Source organism: Gekko japonicus, unplaced genomic scaffold (assembly GCF_001447785.1).
Source record: "Gekko japonicus isolate JY-2015 unplaced genomic scaffold, Gekko_japonicus_V1.1 scaffold313, whole genome shotgun sequence".
NCBI classification, from domain to species: Eukaryota; Metazoa; Chordata; class Lepidosauria; order Squamata; family Gekkonidae; genus Gekko; species Gekko japonicus.
The window spans coordinates 739,696-766,331 of NW_015174283.1; the positions used below are offsets into that span (position 1 = coordinate 739,696).

Sequence of the window (26,636 nt, forward strand, 5' to 3'; positions counted from 1 at the left end):
CTGCTGAGGTGTACCCTGACCTGGATAGCCCAGGCAAACCTGATATCAGATCTCAGGAGCTAAGTAGGGCCAACCCTGACAAGTAACTGGGAGACCTCCAAGAAATACCAAGGCTTGGGATGCAGAGACAGGCTCACAAGCCACCCCTCTGAAACGTCCAAACCACACTAGGGGTCGCCAGAAGTCGTCATGACTTCCAGCCATGCAACCACATACAGACACACAGACATAAGCACATATGCACACACAAAACAACAACTGCTGAGGTGTGTAAGACTGGAGGGGGCAGCTAAAGGCAGCCTTCTGTTGCTGTTCAGCATTGAAGAAAAGGGTGTTACAAACAAATTCATGTTGAGAGGAAAGGGTGATGGTGCGGAATAAATTTCTGATAATTAACTACTACAACTCTCAACTGACCACAAAGTGCCCCCGATAAAACTGAGTGAAACATTAAAAAGACACATATTTTTAAAAATTAAGTACATAGCAAAACTAAGAGGCAGTTTTAGAAAGGATCTCCTACCTTCTTTCTCTCACACACAACGGTGGGAAGATCATCTAAACCCAAGAATCCGTTTTTCCCTTCCAAGTTTTTTTTATCCATATGTACATGAATTCGGATTTAATTGAGGAATTGTGCAATCGATTAAAACCCGTGTGACTTAAAGGCCCCAACTCTGCCCCCCCCCCGGTGTGTGCGGCGTTAAGACCAAAAGCACAGCCGAGGGGCGGGAGGCTAGAAGGAAAGCCTTCCGGGGTGGATTAAACTCCGGAAGCACCAGTTGCCTCAGCCGGGCGGTCTTGTTTTCAAAAGCCCCGATATGTGATCATAAACAGGGAGTGAGTTCGTCAGGTATTTATCCCGCCCTTCCTCCGAGGGACTTGGTGCCGCGTCTATGGATCTTTCTTCCTTTCTTCTGTCCTCACAACAACCCTGTGAGGTAGGGCAGGCAGAGAGCCGGCTGGCCTGTGGTCACCCAGGGAGCTTCACGGTCAAGGGCGGATCGGCTCTCCCAAATCCTAACCCAGCACTGGGACCGTTAAACCTACATTTAAAGGAATGAACTAGTCCATACTTAAAAACAATACTGTCCTGGGGTTAAAGAGCTGAAAAGGTGCCAGGGCTCACGCTTGTTTTAATACATTCCCTTGCGAGCCTTTCCTCTCAGAAGCATGGATGCTAAGCTGTATCTCTACGATTTTAAGAGGCAAATTCAAGCATGTCCTCAGAGGCACTCTAGTTCTTACTTCCCAGGTTTTCGTGAGATTTGAGGCTGAGCCCTCGCAACGTTGTCCAGGGACCAGAGGCAGCCAGTGCGCGCTACATGATCTCCGCAGAGACGCTCTAGACTACACGTGCTTCAGGGGCCAGGAAACTCTTTGCATGCTCAGAGACATCTGCATCGTGTCCAACTGAAAAGCAACTAATTCTGTCCAGGTACGTTTAGAGCTTTCTACTCCTGACTGGCTGTAGGCCCCCAAGCGCTGGGTACTTTGCACGTGCCCAGAGGGTCAGGTCAGGTCCGGCTTTAACCGCGATCGCCGCCCCTGTTCGTCCCCGGCGCTGCAGCACTGAAAGAGGAAGCCGGGCGGCGCCTAAGCCTCTCCTCCTTCCTTCCTTTCCCTTCCCTTCCCAGCGGCCGCCTCTGCACTCCGCCCCGGAGGCGGTGCCTTCCCCCGCTCCGGCCGCTGGCCCGGGCCCCGCCGTCCGACCCTCGCTCCACGGCTGTGGAGGGACCATGAGCGCCTTGCGGGACGTCTCCCTGCAGGACCCGCGGCTCCGCTACGAGCTCGTCCAGCGCATCGGTTCCGGCACCTACGGCGACGTCTACAAGGTGCGCGCAAGCCAGCGGTGCGCCCAGGGCGCACGATCAGGACAGGAGGGGCGCAAGGTGGCTAGGGGGGGGGAGAGGCAGGGAGGGGAAGAGTGGAGGAGAATGGGGACTCCAAGTGCCAGGATCCGTGAGAGTTCCTCTGTGGATTGTCAGTTGTCGGGTCCCTTTAGGGGGAAGGTTCTGGTGGATACGAAAGAGCCCTCCGGAGTTCTCTGGGAGACAGAACGAGGAGGGTTTGCGTGTTTTGGTGGGGCTTGACGTGGGGCCTCTCTGAGCATCGGCGACTCATTCGTGGGCTCCTTGGACTGCAGGCGAGAACAAGGACGGAGAGGACACCCGGGCTCCCTTGGTCTCCTGGGGGATCTCTCTCCTTCTCCTTACCTTGGACTCCGAGGTGTCTACAAACTATGCCAGGGAACGCTGCCCTTTAGAGGAGACCTGGGAGGGATGTGGAAGATCATCTTTGACTCTGGAAAGGAACAGGCTCCCTGACTCTCAGGAAGAGGGTCTCTTGAGGGGTGGCCTGGACCCTTGCTCTGCTTTGTCCAATGGTACTCTTAGACCTTGATCAGACTGCCAGTTACTACAGTGCTTCCCTCCCTCTAAATATGTGCTGCCATTTGGCACAGAGTGGCCAGGGACGGGTGGTAGTTGACTGCCCGCTCCACCACGAAACCTTTGACAGTTTTATGATCTTGGCAGGGGTGGGAACAGCCTGCTTTTTGCCGGTGCATTAAAATTATTAGATAGGACTGCTACTGGTTTGTCCAAGCCGTCTCAGTTGATGTTGGGATGGGAGGCCAGGGCTATCCCAGGTCTCAGACCCCTCAGAGTCTCCTTGGAGAAGAGCAGTGTATTATGGCTTGGGAAGGAGGGGAGCGAAGTCCTTTAGGAAAGGAGAGACGCTGGGCTTAATGGTTAGCGTTTGGACCCTTGGACTCCTGGCATGGTGCAGCTTCTCTGGTGTGTTGTCCAGTTACTGCACTAGATCTGGCATCATGGAGTGCACAGTCTACCAGAGTGGAGCATCACACATGTTGATGTTTTGCAGAAACAGGACAATTTGGAGATTAATCTGCTGGAAATTTTGCTTTCTCCAAGGGTGCTTCAGGCCTGGAGGCTAAGTTTCTCTGTTTGGAACGGCTTCCCAGCTGTTATGTTTGGGAGAGTATGATAAGATTAAGGATTCTCTAAATTCTGGGTCTGCCCTGACTCTCACAGCTATAATTACAGTAATATGAAGGTTCCCTAGCAGGCAATTGGGTCACTTTCTGTCCTGTATGTTTACAAACTGGCTTTTTCTCATCCGTCCAAGCCCCTTAGCCAGAAATGTTGTTGTGATGTAGTTGAAACTTTACATTCAAGTTGTGTCATATATTTAGAACAAATTTAGAGTCCAGTGGCACCTTTAAGACCAACAAAGGTTTGTTCAAGGTATGAGCTCTCATGTGCATGCACTTTTTCAAATATTTGAATATGTATTTGAAAAAGTGTGCCTTGCACACGAAAGCTCATACCTTAAATAAACCGTAGTTGGTTAAAGGTGCCACTGGACTCTAAATTTGTTTTACTGCTTCAGACCAACACGGCTTGCCATCTGGAACTATTGCTATATATTTAGCTTAGAGTTATTGACATTAAATTAAATGTTAATATATTTTTTAAAAAATGTGACCAGACCTTGTCAGTCATCTCAGTGCCCTTGTGTTCATGGGACAGAAAATTGGAAGGTGGGAGCAGGTTTATAAATTTGTATTCATCCATTGGATAGAACTCTGCCTGCCTGTCCCTAGGTCTCTGCAGGTAAAAGGACTGGGGGGTTGGCTTTAAAAATAATTAAAACTGAATATTCAAGAAGCGGGCCTGGAACATTTCTGAAGGTGCCAGGACCCCAGACTGTAATCCTGCCCCCATCCATTCATGTACGTGACCTAATTCTGGCTGTGAATATTACTGGGGCAGGGGAGGCAGAAGAACACCCAAATATAGCAAAGGAAGACGTTTTCTCCTTCAGCCTTGTGTCCCTGTCACGCCTGCCATGTACATGCCACTTTAAATTGCTACATATAGAAGCTGTGGTCTATGTTTGTGCACGACAGTTCAGCAGAGGGACTGAGCTGTTTTCACCAAGGCATCACAAGTGCTGAAAAGAGGTCTGTGAAGGCATGAAAATCACCGTAAGACAAACACTGCCTGGGGGAGCAAATTAAAATGGCCTGTAGATCAGCTTTGCCGATAACCGTGACCATCCCTCAAGCATTCTGGCTGGCCGGCCGGCCTGCCTCCTCATCCAGCCTTCTGTTATGGCCTAAAAGAAGGTGGAGGCGGAATCTTCCTTGCCTGCTCTCTCGGGGATGATTCTTACTGCTCTGTATGGTGAGTATCACGTGTGGAATTGGTCCCTAGATCAAACATGGAGGCTGTGGAGTGGAATCAAAAGGTCTGAAGAAGAAGACAGGGCAGTCTGTTAGGGAGGATAATAATGTGTCCTTTCTCTGGACGTTTCTCTGGAACTGAGCTAGTACGTCCCCTGAGGTTCCTTCTGTTTTGATTTTAGCCACCACACTGTCCTTGTTTTTATTGTCTCAGGCTCACATGAGAACAAACAACAGGTCTCGGCAAGAAGGTCTTGGCTTAGAGCATCCTCTCTTTTCCACAACGGTAAAAGGGTGTAGGATGTCCTCTTCAGACAGTGCAGTTTCGGTTTTTAAAACTATGGGAAGACTCTGAGGCGCATGAAGACCACCTAGTCATCCCCTTGGCTTGTAGGCAGAGCAATCCATTTATCCACCAACCTAGAAAAACCAGTGCTGCCCAGACTGCTGTGGCACAAGTGGCATGCGGATGCTTCCTATGGAGGTATTTGCCGGCCGTATGGCTGATGATGACTTAGACAAGCAGACCAAGCAATGGCAGATAGGGAAAAGGTACATGGATGCAGGCAATCATGCTTAATAGTCAACTCAGCCGGGGGTAAAATTTCCTGGTTCTGGATACGGTGATCAGACCCAGAGTGTGAGACACTCATTCCGTCCCCAAAAAGGGGTTTGGTGGAGCAGCAAATGTATATATAATGTCACGTCTTTAATTCACACATGCTAAATAAAGCAGTTTTAGTCCACTTCAGCGATTGTTTGCAAGTGGATTTTGCCATTTCACACGGCAAAATCCAGTTACAAAGTGCAATGAAAGTGGATTGAAAGTGCATTATTTAGTGTGTGTGAAAGCACCCTATCATGGCAACTTTTCTCTGGAGCTGTTTGAATATCACCGAGGCGGTCTCTCTCTTTCTGGGTATTGGAGAGAAGTGGCCCCCTCTGTTGTATTTCTTCCAGCTACTTCATGTTTAAGGGCTGGTTTGAGCTACCAGCCTGCCTCCTTTTGGAGACAGGATGCACCCCACGGGAATGAGCATTGTTCTGACCCTGTGTGGCGTTTCCTGACATTTCTGAGACCAGAAGATTAGGAGGGAGTCGAGACTCCTGGGTTATATTTACCACTCTGAGGTATATTCAGGGGATGGGGTGGGAGGCCATCCTGGAGTTGTGTTGTGAGGACAATCTGAGGGCCTGTGTGATTTCCCTGCGTCCTCTGGGGGTCCTTGCAATAAAAACATGCGTGGTTAGTTCTATGCTCCCAGGTGAACACTGGCCGAGTTTGAGTCCGGACCACAGCATATGAGGAGAGGGAGTCTAAACACCCACCCATGCCATTTTCCTCACCGAAATGATCCTAGGGGCAGTATTTGCCCAGTTGGGGAAAACTTGGTGTACCCCATTAGTACACGTGGTGCTCAGAACAGGGCAGCTCCCCAGGCCCTTTCCCGGTGCCATTATTTATGAAGCAAATTTTTATGCCGCCTCTCCAAGAACCTGCCTGAGGCGGCTTACGAGATCGAAGTAATCAAAACAAAACTTTAAAAGACGTTAATTAAAATCCAGCATTAAAACCCCAGCCCAGTGTAAAAACAGAGACCATAAAAACAGACCACTGACAGTGTCAAATAACTGTTGCCAGACTCAAATAGCGTTAAAAGATAGACCCCTTAATTAAAAGCCTGGGCAAACGGAATCATTTTAGCCTGGAAGCTGAAAGAAAGCAATGTAGGTGCTGGGCGAGCCTCAAGGGGAAGAGCATTCCGTAAGTGAGGTGCCACTACTGAAAGTGCTCTGTCTTTGGTTGCTACCTGCCTAGCTTCTGAAGGCGAGGTCACCAAAAGCGGACTTGCAAGGCAGTTCATAAGTGGTGAGCTGGACAGTATGGGAGGGGGGGTTCCCTCAGTTACCCTGGCCCCAAGTCATTTAGGCCTTTAGAAGTCAGAACAGTGGGAAGAAATGGGCAACAAGTGCAGATCTTTCAGCACTGAGGCGATACCCTTTATCCTGTCCTTGATGGTAGTTTGGCTACTGGTTCGGAAACTGGAGTTGGGGAGCGAAGGCTGCACCCTCCTCTCCAAAAGTGCCTTGCTGCTGATCTGAATCGGCCTGGGATTAGGTTCCCAGCACAGCACTTGCAGGACATATTTGATCCCATGGACCTGGGGGGGGAAACTGAAGGTGCAGTTAGGCTCTGAGAGTCAGGACTCCTGAGCTGTGTTCTGGATTGGAAGAATGGGGTGGAAGGAGCAATTTTACCTGGGGACGGGGGGTTGTGAGCGGTGCTGGGGCGCCTACTTACTTGGAAGCACTTGAGCCTCTCACCATGTGGGGCCAGCTGTGTGGTTGTATAACAGTGGAGCATTCTGCCCATGCACAGAGGAAACTGTTTCGGTTGTTGCCACTGCTGATTCATGCGTTGCATCGCAGGGCTGTGTGCTAGAGAACCGCGGCGCCAGTTTGGGTTCTAGGGTAGGGTGAGAGGAGCAGCCCTGTTCCACGACTGGGCTCAGCCCAAGCTCAGTCTCTTAAGGTGCCAGCGATATTTGTAAGGGATACCGTTTGAGTCGGGACCACAGCATGTGAGGAGAGGGCGTCTAAACGCCCACCCGTGCCATTTCCCTCACTGAAATGATCCTAGGGACAGTAGGGGCACCAGTGAAGCGGGTGGTCTGAGAGGTGCAACGTGACTCCTTCTCCCCTGAGATCCATGATGGATCATCCATCACAGTGCTGCAGCCACTCAAGGCCTGAGAGCTGTGTGTCACCACTGTGGCAGCGTCACAGGGGATCCTGAGGGCTGAAGCTCCCCCAGTGGGTCATCTGGAACAGCTGCATGCAACCACAGAATGTCTGGAGCCAGCCCTGCCAGAGTCCTTTTGACCACTCCCCCCCCCCGTTTTGCTTCAAAACAAAAGCCCAGAAGAAGGTGACTCTCTGGCACCTTTCCCTCCCCAAAATATTCTCAAAGCATGCTTTTAGTTTTGCTCTCATTGCATATCTTGGGCCTTTGAAGGGCATCAATTACGCAGAAGCGTTGTTTGTGTCCACACGGGTGTTCAGGTGAGGGAGAGGTTGTCCCGCTTCCTCTCCGCTGGCTTCTGGAGGACGGTTTGGGGGAGGCCTGTGTACACAACACCCCTGAGCCCTTTCTGCGAGCAGCAGCACAGGCCGCTCAGCAGGGAGGACAGGAAGTTGCCTCACTGCCTGCCGAGAGAGGGAGCTGAGCGGTGTGGGGCTTGCTTGCCTGCTTGACAAAACTAGGCAGGGGTCTGGCTGTGATCCTAGAGCCTAGACTGAGATCCCTTGCTGACAGGCACCGCAGTGGGTCCGTTCTAGAAGGGGTCATTGGGGCTGAAGGAAGTTCTATCAAATAGTCACCATCTTAAATAGTAACTCAGTGAAGAAGAATCGGGAGAAAGCTCGTAACAAAAGACCCCCTCCTCTGTTCCTGACCCTTGCAGAATTGTGTTGGACATTTATCGCTTTAGAGGAAGAACAATGAACTGGAATAACAACTGGCTTATAAAGGAGCACCTAGCACCCCTTCTAAATGTACATCCTGCCTCAGTTGATTTAAAATACTATGATAATTTATCCAGTCATCTCCGTTCTTTCAGATTAATGGTTTCATTTTTGTTCCCCAAAACTCCCATCTTTAATCTTGTCAAATTGGGAATGGCTTTACCATCATGGTCTCTTTCCCCAACGCCCTTTCAAAACCACTGCAGTCACACACTCCCTCTCATAGAATCATAGCATCACAGAATTGGAAGGGGCCATATAGGCCATCTAGTCCAACCCGCCTAGAGCATCCCTGACGAGTGTTTGTTCAGCCGCTACTTAAAGATGGCCAATGAGGGGGAGCTCACCACCTCCCTAGGCAGCTGATTCCACTGTTGAACAACTCTTACTGTAAAAAAGTTTTTCCTAATATCCAGCTACCTTCCCGCCCTTAATTTAAACCCATTATTCCGAGTCCTCTCCTCCGCTGCCAACAGGAACAGCTCCCTGCCCTCCTCTAAGTGACAGCCCTTCAAATATATGAGCAATCATGTCCCCCCTCAGTCTCCTCTTCTCCAAACTGAACATTCCCAAGTTCCTCAGCCTTTTCTCACAGGGCTTGGTCTCCAGGCCCCTGATCATCCTCATCGCTCTCTTCTGCACCCGCTCCAGTCTGTCCACATCCCTTTTGAAGTGAGGCCTCCAGAACTGCACACAAGACTCCAGGTGCGGCCTGACCAATGCAGTGTACAGTGGGATTATCACATCTTGCGATTTGGACGTTATGCCTAACTAAGTTCTCTCTGAAACCTCCCTTAAGTATCCAAATTATATAAAAATGACAGTAGTAGACCTCCAATAGCCAGGAGGAAAGCTTCAGAAGTTATATTCTGTTACCCGAAAGGCTTAAATTTTAAATCTCAGCTGTGTAAAGGATGGCTGGGGTTAGTCAGTGGTGAGGCGTGTACACTCTGTAGGTGCTCTGGGGCATCCTTTGTTGTCGTACACATTCCAGAGCTCACTGATGAAACTCAAAACAAGTTCAGGGGTTGGGCCTACCTTAAGGCTTCACATCCTCTTTTATTCCTACTTGGTGGGGGAACTGGGTAGGAAAGTTATTTTGGAACAAATAAGTTAACCTCTCTGGCATGAAAATGCATGGATGAGAGGTCTGGGCAAAGGTTTGTGTTTATTGATGGTTTTGTTTCTCCCACCTTTTCTTCCAAGGCAAAAATTAACACTTGTCTATGAAAATCTCACACGTTCCTCTCCTGCTTACAGTTTGGCCTTGTGATCGCAGCAAGGAGGATGGTTCCTTGGGAAATGGGGTGGGGAATTTCCTCTGGATTTTGTGTGGGGAACGAGGCGGGCTCAGGAGGGCTCCGTGGTGTCATCTGGATGTGCGTGTGGGCGAGAGGCACACGTGGTTTGCACCGGCCCTCCCTCCGTGGGCAGGTGGGTCAGAAACTGGAGCAGACGCCAAGGAGTGGCCTCCATTCCATACCTTCCAACAGATGGAAATAAGGGACTCTGAAATCTCTGTGCTCCATTAATTTATTCCATAACATCCTGTTCTCCGTTGATTTAATAGCTATGACTGCATTTGTGGGCTTGCTTGTATATTAGGTTGGAAAACATAATGGACTGATAGTGTGTGTGTATGAAGTGCTGTCAAGTTGCTTCCAACTTATGGCAGCCCTATGAATTAATGACCTCCAAAACATCCTCTCATTAACAAACAGTTGGGGTTGCCAGCTCTGGGTTAGAGATTTGGGGGGGTGGAGCCTGAGGGGGCAGGGTTTGAAGAGGGGAGGGACTTCTGTGGCCATAGAGACCACCTTGCATAGTGGCCATTTTCTCCAGGTGAACTGATCTGTGTTGCCTGGAGCTCCGTTGCAATAGCGGGAGATCTCCAGCCCAAACCTGGAGGTTGGCAACCCACTTAATAGCCTTGCCCAGGGCTTGCAGACTGAGGGCTGTGGCTAACTTGATTGAGTCCATCCATCCCATCTTGGGTCTTCCTCTTTTCCTGCTGCCTTCCACTTTTCCTAGCATGATTGTCTTTTCCCGTGACTCCTGTCTTCTCATAATGTGACCAAAGTAGGATAGTTTAGTCATTCTAGCTTCTAGGGAGAGTTCAGGCTAATATACCTCTGCACGTGCAGTGTGTAAAATGTCCATCATAGCCTATGTGTGCATGCGTTGATATGCGTGTGCGCTAGATACAAGATGAATCCATCACTTAGAAATGTAGCCGCTACGGATGCTGAGGGAAGAAGCTGGACCCTGAGGAAGGCAAAGGGAACCAGTCAGGTGAAAACAGACACGATGGCTTACGGGGGGGGGGGGGGGAATCGGGGCCATCTCTCTAGTATGAGAGACCTTATATGGAATTGGTGTAGAGGGAAGGGTAATTGAACAATGACAGAGTGAGACTGATAGAGGGTTAGAGCTAGATGGGGGGGGAGTTAAACACTCCATATCTTCTTAAATAAATGGGGGGGCTTGTCTAATTACCCCTTCCCTTTACATTACCTTTATTGTTTGTCTCCACAGGCCCGTGACACTGAGACTGGGGAACTAGCAGCTATCAAGATAGTGAAACTCGATCCAGGTAAAGGAGAGAACTGGCCTCTCATCCACAGTTCCCCCCCCCCCTTTTTTGGTATTTTTTGCAATTTGTGTGTGTGTGTGCATGCCCCTGTACCTGGAATCATGGTGACCTCTGGCAACTACCACTGGGGCATGGTGGAGGACATTCAGAGAAGTGGCTTTTTTCCCTTTTGGTATTTTTTTTCGTGTGTGTGTGTATGTGCATGAAAGTCATGGCGACCGACCCCTACTGGGGGCCTAGAGAATATTCAGAGAGGTGGCTGAATAAAGCCTGCCCCTGTCTTCCCAATGTGGTATTCCACGGAGGTCTCCCATCTGAGTACTAACCAGAGTCGACCCTGCTTAGCTTCTGAGATCTGACGAGATCAGGCTTGCCTGGGCTATCCAGGTCAGGGCGAGAGGTGGCTTGATAGCCTGCCTCTGCCTCCCAAGTTGACCCAGGTATTCTTTGGAGGTCTCCCATCCAAATACTTGCCAGGGTCGGCCCTGCTTAGCTTCCGAGGATCTGATGAGACGGGGCTTGCCTGGGCTATCCAGGTCAGGGCCACAGTTCCTATACTGATGACAATTCAGATCCCCCCCCCCCATTTGGATTGCATATGAAGATGAAATTCTGGATTGGGTCAAAGGTGTTAAAGAAGAATATAGCTTTCCATATTTATCCTGCCTTCCTTCTGAGGGGTAAGCTTAGAGGAGTGTACTTGGCTCTCTCCTCCTCCTTTTCTCTGCTTCAGAATTCTATCAGCTTGGAGGGGAAAAGGGTTCAGTTGTGAAATCAGTTTCTCTTTGTCTTTTGGTGTAGTGGTTAAGAGCCAGTTTGGTGCAGTGGTTAAGTGTGTGGCCTCTAGTCTGGGAGAACCGGGTTTGATTCCCCACTCCTCCACTTGCACCTGGCTGGATGACCTTGGGCAAGCCATAGTTCTGATAAGAGCTGTCCTTGAAAAGAGCAGTTTCTGTCAGAGCTCTCTCAGCCCCACCTACCTCTCAGGGTGTCTGCTGTGGGGAAGGGAAGAGAAAGGAGTTTGTAAGCCACTCTGAGACTCCTTTGGGTAGTGAAGGGCGGGGTATAAATCCAATCTCTTCTTCTCCTCGTCTTCTTCTTTATGTCCACATGCAAGGGCATTCAGCAAGTCCCTTACTTTGAGTCACCCATGGAGTTGATTGTCAAAAGCCACTTCTGAAGGAGAGAGCCGGTGTGGTGTGCTGTTTACAGTGCCTAGCCCTGGGCAGATTCCAGTTCAAACCCAAGCTCAGCCATGAGGCTGTCTGGGTGTCCATCAGCCACTAGCATCTCTCGGCCTAACCTACCTCATGGGATTGCAGTGAGGATAAAACAAAGGTGTGTGTGTAAAGTTCATGCATGTCGCCCTGAGTTCCTTGGACGGGAGGCAGGATAAACATGTAATAGGTAGACGGCGAGGCATAGGATTGGAACAGGCGCTGTGCTTTGTGTGTGTGTGTGCGTATGTTCAACCCTGAATGTTTTCTCTTGTGGGGAAAAACAGGAATTTTGGAAGGGCAATTTAGATTAGTAAAATGGAGGTGGGGTGGGGTTAAGCATTCCTTTGCTCCCTCCTGAGAGCTGGTTGTGCTGCTGCTGCTCTTAAGTGAAAACTCGGAATGTTAGGAGAAGCGTCTGGAAGAGTTCCTGCACAGATATAGTTTGGACTGAAAGCCAGTAATTCCACGAGGGATGGGAAGGGAAGGTGGCTGTCCAAAGAAAAGTGAAAAAAATGTATTGGTCTGCTAAACTATAGGTAAGCCTATGCATTTCTTTGGATATCAGGCTAAGTACCCAGAATTTTCTTGAAGCAAGTGCAGATGATTACATGGTTGAATGGATTGTTAAAAGACATATAAAAACTTTCTTAAGGGTAACTGGTTGATACAAGGCAAAAACACAAAGCATTGAGGTGTGACTCCTCACAGCTCCAGGGAAATGCTACCACCAGACCCTTTAACTACCCCATCAGCCAGAGACTAAGCCTCTAGCCTCTCCCATGTCTAAGATCAAGAAGCCAGAGCCTTGCAAGGTAGGACACTTACAAGGTGCATTCTGGAAAACAGTTACTCTGGTAGCTGTAGATTCAGATGGGTAGCTGTGTTGATCTGAAGCAGCAGAACAAAGTTTGAGTCCGGTGGCACCTTTAAGACCAGCAAAGTGTTATTCTGGGTATAAGCTTTTGTGTGCATACCTCAATGGGGGACCTCAAAGTAACTGTTCTATTGCAAAAGAATTTCAGAAACAGACTAGAACTGGCTGAGTTACAAGTTATTACAACACTCAGGACAATGGAACCCCCAGGGCTTAACAGAGATATTGGTTTCTTATATAACTACACAGGCTAATGTCATTGAGTTCTCTCATCTGTTTATAAACACTTTTATTATGATGTATGCTAATCTGCTGCTGTTCACAGGTAACATCCTTCTCACCCCACTAACTATATGCAGTGGTTGGTGACTTCTGTTTTAATGTATTTGAAGAAGTGTACCTGTACATGAAAGCTTAGACCCAGAATAAAACTTTATTGATCTTAAAGGTACCACTGGACTCAAGCTTTGTTCTGGTAGCTATAGTCAATCTGGGTTAAAGTACTGGATTCAGACTGAAGCCCCCAAATCCAAGAATACCACAAGATAAAGTGATTTATTAAAAGAATGTGCAGGAATATACAATATAAAAGCAGTGAGGATAAAATAATGACTCTAAATATCTAAGCTGAGCCCATTTACCAAGCATTGGTTCTAGATTCAGATGGTACCTGACAAGACTGAGTCCGAAAGAGTTTTGTAGTTCTAAAGCAGGTGCTCCAACCAATCTGGCCCACTCAGAATCAAGAAGTGCCCAAAAGTTAGATGTTATCCAGACAAAGGGCAAAACTAGAATGAAAGATCTTTCCTTTGAGCCCAGCGACCCGTACTGACATGATTCTAGTTGACCAACCAGATGTATGGCCAGTGATGTAACTTAACCAACCAGGTATGTTGTTACCCAAGTGACCCAACCAATCAGGTGAACTGGCTTAATGAGACCATATACTCTGCAGCTGTATAGGGCCCAATCAAGCAACACCTCCTCCCACCCATGGGTCCTTGCACTAACAAGGTGAAACGCGTAGGCCAAACTTCCTCCCAGATTTCTTGGCCTTGAAACTGCTAGGCCTAATGGTCTGCCCAGCAGTTGTGTCACCTTCCATCTCTCTTATTTCACTCTTTGAGGCTATAGTCAGGTTGTCCTTGAGTTCTCAGAGAGAGAGGCTTCATTGATTTCTGTTAGGCCGCAGCCTGAACCAATGTTTTTGACTTGACAAGAGACTGCTAGGCGAGCTAGTCTCTTGACATTGCTTCCTTAAGAGCTGGAAAATGAATGTCCCTTGGGGTCGCCAGGTTCCCTCTGGCTACTGGGGGGAGATGTGGCTGTCCCTTCAGCTTAGTTGATAATAGGTTTGGATCCACCAGAAATCTCTCTACATGGAAGGGGTTCCAGTCCGTGGTAGGGTTCCCAACCCCCAGGTCCCAGTGGGGATTCCCCGGCTTTTCAGGGCTTTGATCCGCCAGCAGCCAGCTGGCTGTTGGGGGAAGCCCCACCCTCAAACAGGGACGTTGCCCACCACAGTGATGTCACCCAGAAGTGCCCAAAAACGAGAGTGTCACCCTCCCGATGTCGGCAACCTGATTACACCACTTCTGGGTGATGTCATTGCACCACGCACGCTTCGTGCATGCGGCAGAAGATCCCGGGAAGGACCCACCAGATGCGAGGGAGGCCCTGGCAACCCTGGTCCATGGAGCACAATTTCCTCACCACCTGTAGCCAAAAAATGCCCCCGAAATGCTGCTTCTGGGGACAGAGAACCCAGGAACAGTAAGGAGGGGGCATTGGTGAGCATTGTTCCCCTCTTCTATCTACATCTGCTGGATTCAGCCTGTAAACTTGATCACAGTTTGCCACAGTAATAGCAGTAGTACATGACCTGTGGTACCATGTTTATATCTGTCAGATACAACCTTGTAGTTTAACTATTTTGTTACAGTATTTATCCCATCATCTCCCCCACCCCAAAAATTGAGTCCCCAGATGGTTCACATGGGTGAGTCATTAAAAACAGAAGTCAATTTGGCAAAACGGACATTAATGTGGTATATGATAACAACAGCAAGAATGTTATATGCCCAAAATTGGAAACAAGATAGAATCCCAGAGGTTGGAGAATGGATAAAGAAGTTACTTTTTATGGCAGAAATGGACAAATTAACAAGAAAACTTAAAAATCTGGAAGCAGAAGAATTCTTTGCAGATTTTAAAGACTACTTAGAGAAATATTGGGATGTGAAGGACAATTTGATTTGCTTTGATACTTATTGAGATAAATAGAAATAGAATAGAATAAAGACGAACAAGGACAGAATTGGAATATAAGTTACCTATAGTTGTGTAATAACGGGTTATAAGTATGTGAAAATATAAGAAATGAACTGGTGGTTGGAAAGCTGTGGGAAGCCAATAAAAGGGTGGGGAGAAAGAGAGAAAAGGATATAAAATGAATGTGATATATGTGAAATGTGTAATATCCTAATAAAATTTGTTAAAAACAAAACAAAACAGTAGTTTAATCTTGAAAAGGGTTTAAATCAGGGTGTTTACTAGAGGGGGACATGGATTCTGATTTACTTACTACTTGACTCAGAAAAGAGACACTCAGAATGAAATTTTCAAAATATGCTTTAGTTTAAATCAAATGTGACTTTAAAATAAATCTTCTGGTTTTGTCACCCTGAAGAAAGATGGGTGTGCCAGCCTTACATGGCAGTTGTGAGAGGGTGAGCACAATACAGGTTGCCAAAACGCTTTGGAAACTGGAGGTGTTAGGTGAGGCATAATTGTGAAGGAGAGCCGTACTTGTACCAGAAACCGTTTTTTTTCTTTTGTCTCCGCAGGGGATGACATTGGATCCATTCAGCAAGAAATCACCACACTCAGGGACTGTCGCCACCCCAACGTTGTGGCCTATTTTGGCAGCTATCTCAGGTGAGAGGCTTACCTGGAGAAGGAGGAGCTAAGACATTTCAAATTGTGGTCAAAAGGTGCAGGACCTCAAAACTGTTTCACTGCTGCATCGTTTGACCTGAACGCCTTTAATCTTGTGACAATTTCAGATTGTCACAAGATTACAGCTGTGTGAGTTTGTCAGCTGTGTGAGTTTGTCCAGTAGGAAGGCACTGTGATCAATGCATGGTCTTTTCTTTCACATCGTCTAGGTTTGGGGGTTGTTGTTGTGTCTTGAGACAGTACCCATAAAAACTAAATCCCCCAAGTGGAAACGTTTCCTAGGCCTTGAAAGTGGACTCCACCCCACTTCACCCAACCTCCCACATGTGGGTGATGATTCAGCTATGGGTTCTCAGTCACCCTAACCCCAAGCAAGATTCCCTTCCTTGGAAGGAGGAGGGAAGCAACTCACCCATTTGCTATCCTTCTCATGAGTTCAGTAGTAGTTAAATATGATACTGAGTGCATGAAGGGTCTAAGGGACCTGCGTTCAGTGGTCTTGAGTGGTCTTTGCTGCTCTCTTGTTCTTAACAGTGGGGTTGATGGACTTCCTAAAAGCAACGTTCAACTGGCAATCCTCCCCCAAAGAGAGCACAGAGGATAAGCCCCCCCCCATTGATATCCCAAAACCATCTCTGAGAGGAAAAGGGAAGGCTGATTTTTTTTTAAATCAAGGGGAAAAGCCATTGTAAGATGTGGATTTATTTCCGCTTCTCTGTTCTAGAAATGACCGTCTCTGGATCTGCATGGAGTACTGCGGAGGGGGGTCTTTGCAGGAGATCTATCACTGTGAGTTTTGGCTTTGAGTGTTTCTGCAGGATTCTGTCAAGCGCCTTTACTGGCACAGGGCCTGATGGATTACAATTGGGGTGCAGGGTGTGTGTGTCAGTGTGTGTGTGTGGTTAGATTACTGGGTTCTGTTTCCTGCTCGAGAAGGTGTTGCAGTGGAGAACTGACTGCATTGTCTTTTGGAGCTGGAGATGGCTTTGCTAATGAGGGTTGTGAATAACCACAACTTGTTCCACTGGTTGCTGGAGACTGCTATGTAATGATTCACTTCCTAGTGGAGTCTCCAATGTACAAATCCTACTTTTCCTTATCTCATTCCCCCCACCAATGTTCCCTCTAAGCTATGGAGTCTTGTGAGCAAAAATTCTACTTTGTGAGCTACTGGCATTAAAGTTGTGAGCGAGCGATTCAGCTACTGCGTAAATTAGTTTGCTCTGGAGCCATTCCTTCCTGAGCTAAGAGAAAAATCTGTGAGCCGGAGGCTAAAAAACTGTGAGCTAGCTCACACTAACTCAGCTTAGAGGGAACACTCCCCCCCACCCCCATATTCAGATAGTACTTGAAGCTATTCCTTCCCCTTCTGTTCTTTGAAAGAGACCAGAGACTTTCCCTCCATTGTTGTAGAGAGCAGTTTGAAGAGTACAGCAGAAGGAATAAGCATGTAGAGGTGATGAGGCTTCACTGTGGTATGATATGGGCAGGCTACAAAAATTTTCACACAGCTTCCCATCCTTGTACAACAATTTGTGTCCAACCTCTTAAAGCACCTCCTATGTTCCACTTTCCTCCTTCTCTTGTAATGCAAAATTCCAAAATCGAGTGAGAGTTTGCAAAAAAAGCAAGATTACTTTGGATGCCAGGATAGAATATAACAAACCATGTGTGCAGGGAAAGTCTCGGGATGATAGTTATTCTATCGGGATGATAGTTATTCTGTGGTTACGCCGATAGGCTTATGATCCCAGTGATAGAAAAGCCAGTTGTTCTATGCATAGAGGCTCCTTTCCTTAATACATAGGAAACCTTTCTACTGTCTGGCCTGTTGCAATAATACGTCTGCTTCACTTTCTGGAGGGTTTTACTTCCCCTTTTGCCACCCCTCAGATTGTGTGATTGTGGGTGGGGTGGTTGGAAGAGGAAATGTGGTTTGCCTGACTTTCAGTTAATGACTCCATAACTGGGGGGGGGGGGATTCCAGCAGGTGGTTCTTTCCTAGCCTAGAAGATAGGAGTAGGATCAACCAGAACAGAAGCCAGTTAAGTCCACTCCCTGCCCCCAGGGAAGTCCCTTGGTTCAACCTGTCACCTTTCCCAGAAATCAGAATTTGCAGTTCACAGGACTGCAAGAAGGCACTTAAGGTGAAAGACTTTCCTCTGTTTGGGACTGAGTTTTTCCATTGCAAGTCATGCTCAGATTTTCCAGAGCTTAGTCCTAGACACATCCTGGGATTTTACTTCTTTGTGGACTTTCATCTCATCCCCTCTCATTCCTCCTCATTTGCGCAAGCCTGGCATGTCTACCCTCTTAAACGTTTGATGTGCCTTTTTATTTTTAAGCCACTCAATGGGGGGAGGGAAATGGCTTTATGATTGCCACAGAAGCTAGCCAGTCAGCACTCCACACAGCCTGATGAGGAGGTGGTGGCTTTGGGATTGCCACCAGGGCCAATCATTCACCTCTCTGCACAACCGGATGATTGTCACAAGGGCCCCGGGGATCGGCATCCTGCCCTGCTGGTTGTGCCTTAAAACAGGAAGAACCAGTTGCTCCTAGGGAGCTTGTGCCTCTGTCTAAAAAGGATGTGAGTTCCACAGTAGGCTGACTAGTCAAGATACATGCATCTACCTTCACCCTTATACAGCAGTAGTTTTAAATAAATAACGCACATAGGGATGACATGAATGGAACGACGAAACAAAATTTGTCACAATTTGTGGTTCATGAAGTTTGTGACGGGTCTACCGACATGAACGTCAACAAACTTTTAAAGCCGTTTGTGGTTGTTTGTGGATGGACTAGAAAGCAGGGGTTTAAAGGGACTTCAAGTCCCTTTAAACCTCTGCTTTCTGTTCCCCACAAAAGCCACAAAAACAGCAGACCGGCGGGGAGGTGTTCCCTGACGCTCAGCTGTTTCAGGCTGTCTTGTGCAGTCCCTTTAAAACTTTAAACAGGAGAGCCCAAAGCTGGTCAGCAGTGAGACTTCTTCCCACAGGCTCAGCCATATTGGGCCCCCCTGTGCAACCCCTTTAAACGGGGCTGCACAAGAGTGCTGGAAGCTGGGCTAGCGGGGAGACGTCTCTCTGTGGGCTCAGCTGTATTACGCTCCCTTGTGCAGCCCCTTTAAATGTGTCTGCCTAAAGGGACTGCACAAGGAAGCCCAAAACAGCTGGGGAGACTGCTCCCTGCCCGCTCACCTGTTTTTTGGGCTGTCTTCTGTAGTCCCATAAAGTTTAAAGGGACTGCACTAGAGAGCCCGAAACAGTTGAGCAGCAGGGAGCAAGCTGCTCCCTGTCGCTCAGCTGTTTGTCAAGCTTTCTGCGGACAGACCTCCTGGTTTGGTTTGTGGTTTGACCACAAACTGAACCACATTTTCCCAGTTCGTGCCCCCATTCCCAAGCTCGTGCCTGCCCTGACCTGGATGACCCAGGGTAGCCCAATTTTGTCAGATCTCGGAAGCTAAGCAGGGTCAGCCCTGGTTAGAACTTGGATGGGAGACCCCCAGAGAAGCCCAGGGCTGCAATGCAGAGGGAGACAATGGCAAGCCACCCCTGAACATTGCCCCGAAAACCACCTGATGGGGTCACCGTAAGGGGCTGTGCTTTTGACCGCACTTCTCACCACCAACTCATGTAAGAAAGTCACATGCTACTAGGAATCAAGTTCCGGGGTGTGTGTGGGGGATCTTTTCTATCCCCGATCATTGCCATGAGCAAAACTCATCCACCAAGCTTCATTAGCAGAACAGAAAAGCGATTTCTGTTAGTGTCTTTCGGGCTGGGGGGGGGGGGGGGTTGCTGCCCTGTATACATATTTATATATTTTAATGAGTGGTGATGTCAGCTGCCTCAGGCTTTCTTTATGGAGAAGCAGGACATTTTCAAAAACCCTTAATAACTGGACTTCTGGTTCTTCCCTTCAGCGACTGGCCCCCTCTCAGAAAAACAGATTGCGTACGTCTGCAGGGAGACTCTCCAGGTGAGCGTGTGGGTATGGTTGGGCAGGAGGGGGGGCTCTGTCTTTGTGCGGTCTGGGGTCAGATTGGCGCCAGTGGCTGCTAGCTTTTCCAGGCACTGACAGAAGCTGAAGGAGGGATGTAAGGTACCGTAATGCTTACAATCTGTGTTTAAGGCCACCGACCCTCTGTGACATGGATGGGGCTGTGGCTCAGTGACAGCACGTCTGCTTAGCACACAGAAAGGCCCAAGGTTTGATCTCCAGTTGGAACCAATGCTCCCTCTAAGCTGTGGAGTCTTGCGAGCAAAAATTGTACTTTGTGAGCTACTGGCATGAAAGTTGTGAGTGAGAACATAAGAACATAAGAGAAGCCAATGTTGGATCAGGCCAATGGCCCATCCAGTCCAACACTCTGTGTCACACAGGGGCCAAAAAGACTGGGTGCCATCAGGAGGTCCAACAGTGGGGCCAGGACACTAGAAGCCCTCCCACTGTTGCCCCCCCGAAGCACAAAGAATACAGAGCATCACCTGCCCCAGCCTGTGAGTTCCTATCTATATCTTGTGGCTAACAGCCACTGGTGGACCTCTGCTCCTTATGCTTTCTCTAATTCCCTCTTGAAGCTTGGCTACTGCATAAATTAGTTTGCCCTGGAGCCATCCTTCCTGAGCTAAGACAAAAATGTGTGAGCCAGAGGCTAACAAACTGTGAGCTAGCTCACACTTAGAGGGAACACCGGTTGGAACCTCAGTTTTTAACCTGGGATCGATTGGTCATTAAGGAGAGAGGCTGTGGCTTGGTAGTAGAGCATCTGGAGGGGAAGAGGAGGACTGGAGGACTAGGTTTTTATATCCCGCTTTTCTCAAAGTGGCTTACAATCACCTTCCCTTCCTCTCCCCTGGACAGGCACTTTGTGAGGTAGGTGAGGCTGTGAGAGTTCTGAGAGAACCATGACTGGCCCAAGGTCACGCAGCAGGCTTCATGCGGAGGAGGCATGGGGAACCAAACCCAGTTCTCCAGATTAGAGTCCACCATTCTCAACCACTGCACCACAGTGGCTCTCATCTGCTTTGCATGCAGAAGGTCCTAGGTTTGGTCCTCAGCATTTCCAGTTACAGCCTGAGGTTTTTAACCTGAGAATAATTAGTCCTTAAGGCTGCGGTGGCTCAAGTAGTTAAGACGCTGAACTGCAGGCTGTGGAAGGTCAGTAGTTCAGCAGTTCGAGACCCGGGTGCCGCAAGACGGGGTGAGCTCCCGTCTCTAGTTCCAGCTCCTGCCAACCTAGCAGTTCGAAAGCAAAAAATTGCAAGTAGATAAATAGCTACCGCTTTGGTGGGAAGGTAACATCGTTCCGTGCGCCTTGGTGTTGAGTCATGCCGGCCACATGACCACGGAAACGTCTTCGGACAGCGCTGGCTCTTCGGCTTTGAAATGGAGATGAGCACCGCAACCCTAGAGTCGGATTCGACTGGCTTTCGAGCAAGGGAAACCTTTACCTTTACCTAAGGCTGTGGCTCAGTGGTAGAGCATCTGTTTTGCGTGCAAGCTCAGTCCACAGCACCTCCAGTTCAAAGGATCAGGTGGTGATGTGGATGTGATGTGGATCTGGGTAGGTGATGTGGAAGGCCTTTGCCTGAGACCCTGGAAAAAGGTGTTTCCAGTCAGATTAGACAAGACTGACCTTGAGAGAACAAGGGTCTGACTTGGTATAAAGCAGCTTCAGATGCATTCAAGCCACACTCCTCTTTGCGTTCAGAAATCACTGGAAAAAAACAGGATTGGATTTGAGAGTCCTCCTGAATTTAATCTGTACTAGGGCTCTGCCCCCAAACCTGTTCCGGCACTAAGGCTCAGCTCTGGGATATGAAAAGTACTCATCATGAAGAAGGTCCCTTGGAGCAAGTATCTTCCCTCCCCTCTTAACCACAACCAGCTACTGGAAACCTAGCATTAGGACGAAACATTTCGAAGTCAGAGCCAGCACCTCTGTTTGGAAACAAAGCCCTTATTCTTACTTTTTCTGCACTTGGGTCCGGGCTTTCCAGGAAGTTCACTTTTCCGTTGTTCACTCTGTTATTTTCCTGTCTTCCTGCAGCAGAAAGTACTACAATAGTGGGAACGAGGTGTGTCATCAGCCACGTAGCTCTTCGTACATGTGCTTAGGAAGGCGCTACATAGGGACAAACTCCCTTTGAGTAGCAGAGCAGATGGTTTGCCCAGAGAAGGTCCCTAGTTCAATCCCTGGCTTCTTCATTCTGAAGATGGTGTTTTCCCAGGTCCATTTATACTTTTTTGTGGCCCGGTCATACGGGCCGGATATTGCGGGGGGGGGGGGGGGGGGGAGGTGTGGCTGTTTGCCCCGGAGCGAACTACCGCGGGGCAGCCAGATCAAACATCCCGCCCGACGTCCCGCCGACGTCCCGTGGTTGGGGGGAGGTGCCGATCATACCTCACTCCTGCGGCGCGGCAAAGAAGCGGCGCCGCGGGGGTTGTGTTGTTTTTTTTAACCCAAGTGTTTGCGACGGGACATGGGCGGGCGCCGGATGCCACGAGCTAACACCGGTAACGTGATCTGACGCCCGCCCTTGCCCCGCGGTTTCCGGAAACTAGTACCTCAGAGGTACTAGTTTTTTACAGCGCATCTTCGGAGTGAAGCCTCAGGTGAGCCATGGGAGCTCTACGCTTCCCAGATGTGGTGGTGAGATCGCGCCCGGAAAATCCGCCTATCTTCCGTCTCTCTAGCGTGCCTAATGCTCCGTGTGACCGGGGCCTGTCACAGGCATTTGATATCATGCTTTAGGTATATGCCATTCACACTGAGAACTGTAGAACTATGTCTTATGTAGAGTCAGATTGCACAGAACTGCCTTTTACTGGACAAGACTATTGATCCATTATGGTCAGTATTGTCTGTTCAACCTGGCAGCAGCCCTCCAGGGTCTCAGGCAGAGAGAGGTCTTTCACATCACCCACTGCCAGATCCTTTTAAATGAAGATGCTGGGGATTGAACCTGGGGCCTTCTGCATGCCCAGCAGATACTCTACCACTGAGCTACAGCCATTGTTCTGACTCAGTCAGTATGGCTTACTGTGATTGGCAGCTGCTGTCCACGGGATCAGGCAGAGGCAGGGCTTTAACAGCACCTGCTGCCGACAATCCTTTTAACTGGGGATGCCAGGGATTGAACCAGGGATCTGCATGCGAAACCGATGCTCAGGTACTCTGAGCCACATCTCTTAAGGCCTGTTTCTGTACATTACCAACCCCATTTAGCTTCTCTTTACAGACATTTCCAAAGTGTTGTGGCACCCAGCCACAGGGAAGCATCTCCCAGGCCTCTGGTCATATTAACTGGTCCCAAGAGGGGTGGCCTAAGTGAGGAAGAAGCAGAAAGGTAGATTCCAAAAGCTAGCGTGACCTAATGCCTGCACTCCTTGTACATGTGTATAGTACAGGAACAGGGCTGCTGTTTTCTTCCTACAGTTCATTCATCTTCTCTTGGGAATATGGCAGATTACCTATAGCAAGGCAAGAAAAGCAGAGCTCTGGGATTTCTCCCCATGGCTTTACTGAGTGTGAACCTTGAGAGAATAGGGTATGTGGAGGAAAAGCCATTTTGTTACGGTCTAAAGGTCTACTGATGGACAATCAATCACAGAGAAGCACGCAGATAGATTCAGGTGGGGTAGTCGTGTTGGTCTGAAGTAGCAGACAGAGTTTGAGTCCAGTGGCACCTTTATTCAAGGTATAAGCTTTCATGTGCATGCACACTTCCTCAGTATGTTTTCACTGTATCTTAAGAAATGTGCATGCACACAAAAGCATATACCTTGAATAAAACTCGGTTGGTCTTAAAGGTGCCACTGGACTCAAACTAGAGAAGCATGCAGACAGAGACTCAGAATTTCACAAATCTGGGTTAATCAGAAGCCAGAAACACTGAGAAGGGTGCGTTGGATTATCTCCTGGTTTTGCAGTACATGAGTCGGTTTTCAGGTTACACATTAAAATGAGATATGTGAACTTGTATGAAACCAGTCGCTTGGTTTGGAGAAAAATAATCTGAAATACTCCAGATTGCCAATAGTAAGCATGAAATGTCTCATGTTGACCAAACCAGTTTGGTCAGAATTCAAACACAGTTGAGAGCAGTGTTCCCTCTAAACCGAGTTAGCATGAGCTAGCTCACAGTTTTTTAGCCTCCAGCTCACACATTTTTGTCTTAGCTCAGGAAGGATGGCTCCACAGCAAACTAATTTATGCAGGAGCCAAATCGCTCACTCACAACTTTAATGCCAGTAGCTCACAAAGTAGATTTTTTTGCTCACAAGACTCCACAGCTTAGCGGGAGCATTGGTTGAGAGATGCATCTTTCTTTCCTACTGGTGCTACTTTTAAATTCACTGGTTTTCCAGGAAATGACCCAGGTTCTTAACTACTAGTTTCATCACCATCTATAAATAGGATGTCAGAATTTGCAATTCCAACGACTGTAATCTCTTCTTGGCAGACTGTGAAATCTGGCCTACTTGATGCAACTTCAGCCACATAAAAATGTTGAGGTCACAAGCCTTTGAAATCAAGTATAATATGAATATATGACAAATGGATGAAAATACAGATGTTTGTTTTGTGTCCTGTATTTCTCCCAAATGGGGACCCAAAGCAGCTAATAGTACAAGGAAAGTCACAACAGAAACAAATAGGAAGGCACAGTTTCTGAACAACCGAGTCTTCTCTCTCTGATGGCCAATCTTCTGGGCAGCTTAAGGCTGCAGTCCTCAAACTAACATCTGAAGGAGAGCCCTTTGCCTCATGCCCCTGAGCATGCCCGGGCCTTAAGTGCAAAGAAGCGAATGAATTTTGCAAGATGTTATTCAGCTGCTGCTAGCTAGCAGGGTCTTTCCCAGTTCCTCCCCTGTCTTCCTGCAGGCAGAACAATGCCGTGCACTCTTGTTCTTAAAACATGTGTGAATGCTATAGAATGAAGGAACAGCCTAATGGCTGTAGCTGTGATAAGGCAAGTGGGTGCACTGGCCTCTTTGGAGCCACGAAATTGCCTCCCCCAAGATTTTTTTTTCCAGAGAAGAAGCAGTCTTTTAATTAGTGATGTGACTGCTTCTATTTACAGCAAGAGTCCCCCATCTTGTTGAGTCTGTGGGCATTTCTGGAATTCTGAAAATACTAGGGAGGTGGGCACCACCACAAAACGGATGCCATAGAGCAATCACATAATGGCTGTCATGGGGCGCTAAGAGCAATCGTAAGATGTTGAGAAGTTGCAAGCCAAGCTTCTTCCTGTGGTGGAGGCAGCGGTTTCTGAATGGGTGCTCCCTGCAGAGACAAAGGCGATGTCTCCTGGGGTTCCTCTGAAGCATCTCCTGTTCCAGTAAGGTGGAGGAAAGCTGGGACTGCCTCATTGTTTTGGGGAAGAGAAGCTTTGGGGAAGAAGCAAGTGGGTACCAGGAAACCCATTGGTGGGTGCCATGAGGTTCATGGACACCACGTTGGCGATCACTGGTTTAATTAATGCAAACTTGCTTGTAAAATAGAGACAGTTCTGGTTTGAAACCTTGATAGTGGCTGGTGCCCTTCAAAAATTCACTAGACTCCACTCCCACAAGTGACTTGCCCAGTTGTGCCCATACAGGATTCCTCCTGGCTCACAGTGGACTTTTCAGGATTGCGATTACCTTTCCAGTGCTTCAGTTTCTTGGGGGGGGGGGAGTTCTCTCGTTCGTTATTCAGAGAGGAGCAGAGTGCCAGGAGGGGCAAGACCTTAAGGAGGTCCTCATCATAAAAGTGTAGGAGCTCCTTGTATTTAAAAAACAACTGCGTTTTAAAAACCTCTTTACACATTTTCAGCACTAACGATTCACAGACACCACAAGCCATACAGGCCCTTGGGCGTCACGACTGGGTTATTGGAGGCAAGATGGGAAGCACTGCCTTGCGACTGCATCTGTACTGCCTGGCAAGGATGGTTGGATGTGGCCCTGAACATGCTGTGGAGAAGCAGCTATATTGCTAGTTGCTGAAGTGCTTTGAAAATGTGTGTCAGGGAAGAGAGGTTCTTCTCTGGGCCACTGCAGTGTAGGAGACTAGGAGCCGCCACCCCCTTGCAATGCCAAACGCAAATGTTCAGGGCCCACTTCGTACAAAGTTGTGCAGAAGAAAATTGTAACTCTCTGGTAGGGTTTAAAGGAAATACAAGAACCAGATTTGAGTCCAGGGGCACCTTAAAGTCCAACAAGATTTCCAGGGTGCAGAGAGCCTGTTTGGTGTAGTGGTTAAGAGCCGCGGACTCTGATATGGAGAACCGAGTTCAATTCCCCACTCCTCCGCATGAAGCCAGCTGGGTGACCTTGGGCCAGTCACAGATCTTCCAGAGCTCTCTCAGCCCCTAAATACAAGTCTAGCTGACCACTAGCACAGCACTAAGAGCTAGAACCTAGGGCTGCCAGACAATCTTCAGATCTCTTGGCTGTTCTACACACAATTAATTACAGGGTGCAAGCTTTCCAAAGTCAAGTCTCCCTTCATCAGATACAAGTCACTTTGACGAAGGGCGCTTTGACTCTCAAAAGTTTATACCCTGGAAATCTAGCTCTTCTTCTGCAGACCCAACACAGCTACCCACCTGAAACAATCTTCAGGGAAATATGAGGCGAGATAATAGCTATGTAAACCTCAGATATAACCGGAAGACATTCACCAGAGCAGTAATTGGTGAAAACGCAGTTTCTCTAGGTTTGCTAAGCTAAGGAAAAGCACTGAAAGGCTGGAGGGTGTCAGACAGAGTCCGGGCTTTGGATGTAGGGGACATGGGGGGGGGGAAGAATGAGATAAGGAGGGGAGAGAGCGCTTTGAACACTGGCTAATAACAATGATAGTGTGTAATATTTCCGTCTGTTACCCCCCCACCAGGGACTCCACCACCTGCACACCAAAGGGAAGATGCACCGGGACATCAAGGTGAGACCTTCCTTCAGGCAGCATCTTGGGCTCAGCCAGTCCGGGGTCTGTCCCCTTTAAGAGATTCCTTTGAGGCTGCTTCTGTAAAGGAAGATGGGGGGATGGGAGAGGAAAAAGACCCTCTCTTTTGTGGAAATGGCTGTTCGGTCTTCCCCCTTTTGTGTCTCCGGACTCCCTTCAGCAGAGTCTTCCTGCTTCTCTTTCAGGGGGCCAACATCCTGCTTACAGCCGACGGTGACGTGAAACTCGGTCAGTTCCTTCTCTTGGTCTCCCCTCCTTTTGGTTCACATCTGACCTGCTTTTATTCTTGCTGTTAA

At 48.4% G+C, this 26,636-nt stretch overlaps 1 protein-coding gene across 1 annotated transcript in view; it reads left to right on the top strand.

The window, feature by feature from the left end:
* The first annotated feature begins 1,672 nt into the window (after positions 1–1,672).
* MAP4K2 (mitogen-activated protein kinase kinase kinase kinase 2) overlaps positions 1,673–26,636 on the top strand; it is a 58,806-nt gene continuing 33,842 nt past the window's right edge. Inside the window, exons 1-7 of the mRNA XM_015423906.1 lie at positions 1,673–1,835; positions 10,271–10,328; positions 15,269–15,359; positions 16,105–16,169; positions 19,309–19,364; positions 26,272–26,319; positions 26,526–26,568. Coding sequence (XP_015279392.1) covers positions 1,740–1,835; positions 10,271–10,328; positions 15,269–15,359; positions 16,105–16,169; positions 19,309–19,364; positions 26,272–26,319; positions 26,526–26,568 — 457 coding nt within the window. The 5' untranslated portion in view covers positions 1,673–1,739. The remainder of the gene's footprint in view (positions 1,836–10,270; positions 10,329–15,268; positions 15,360–16,104; positions 16,170–19,308; positions 19,365–26,271; positions 26,320–26,525; positions 26,569–26,636) is intronic.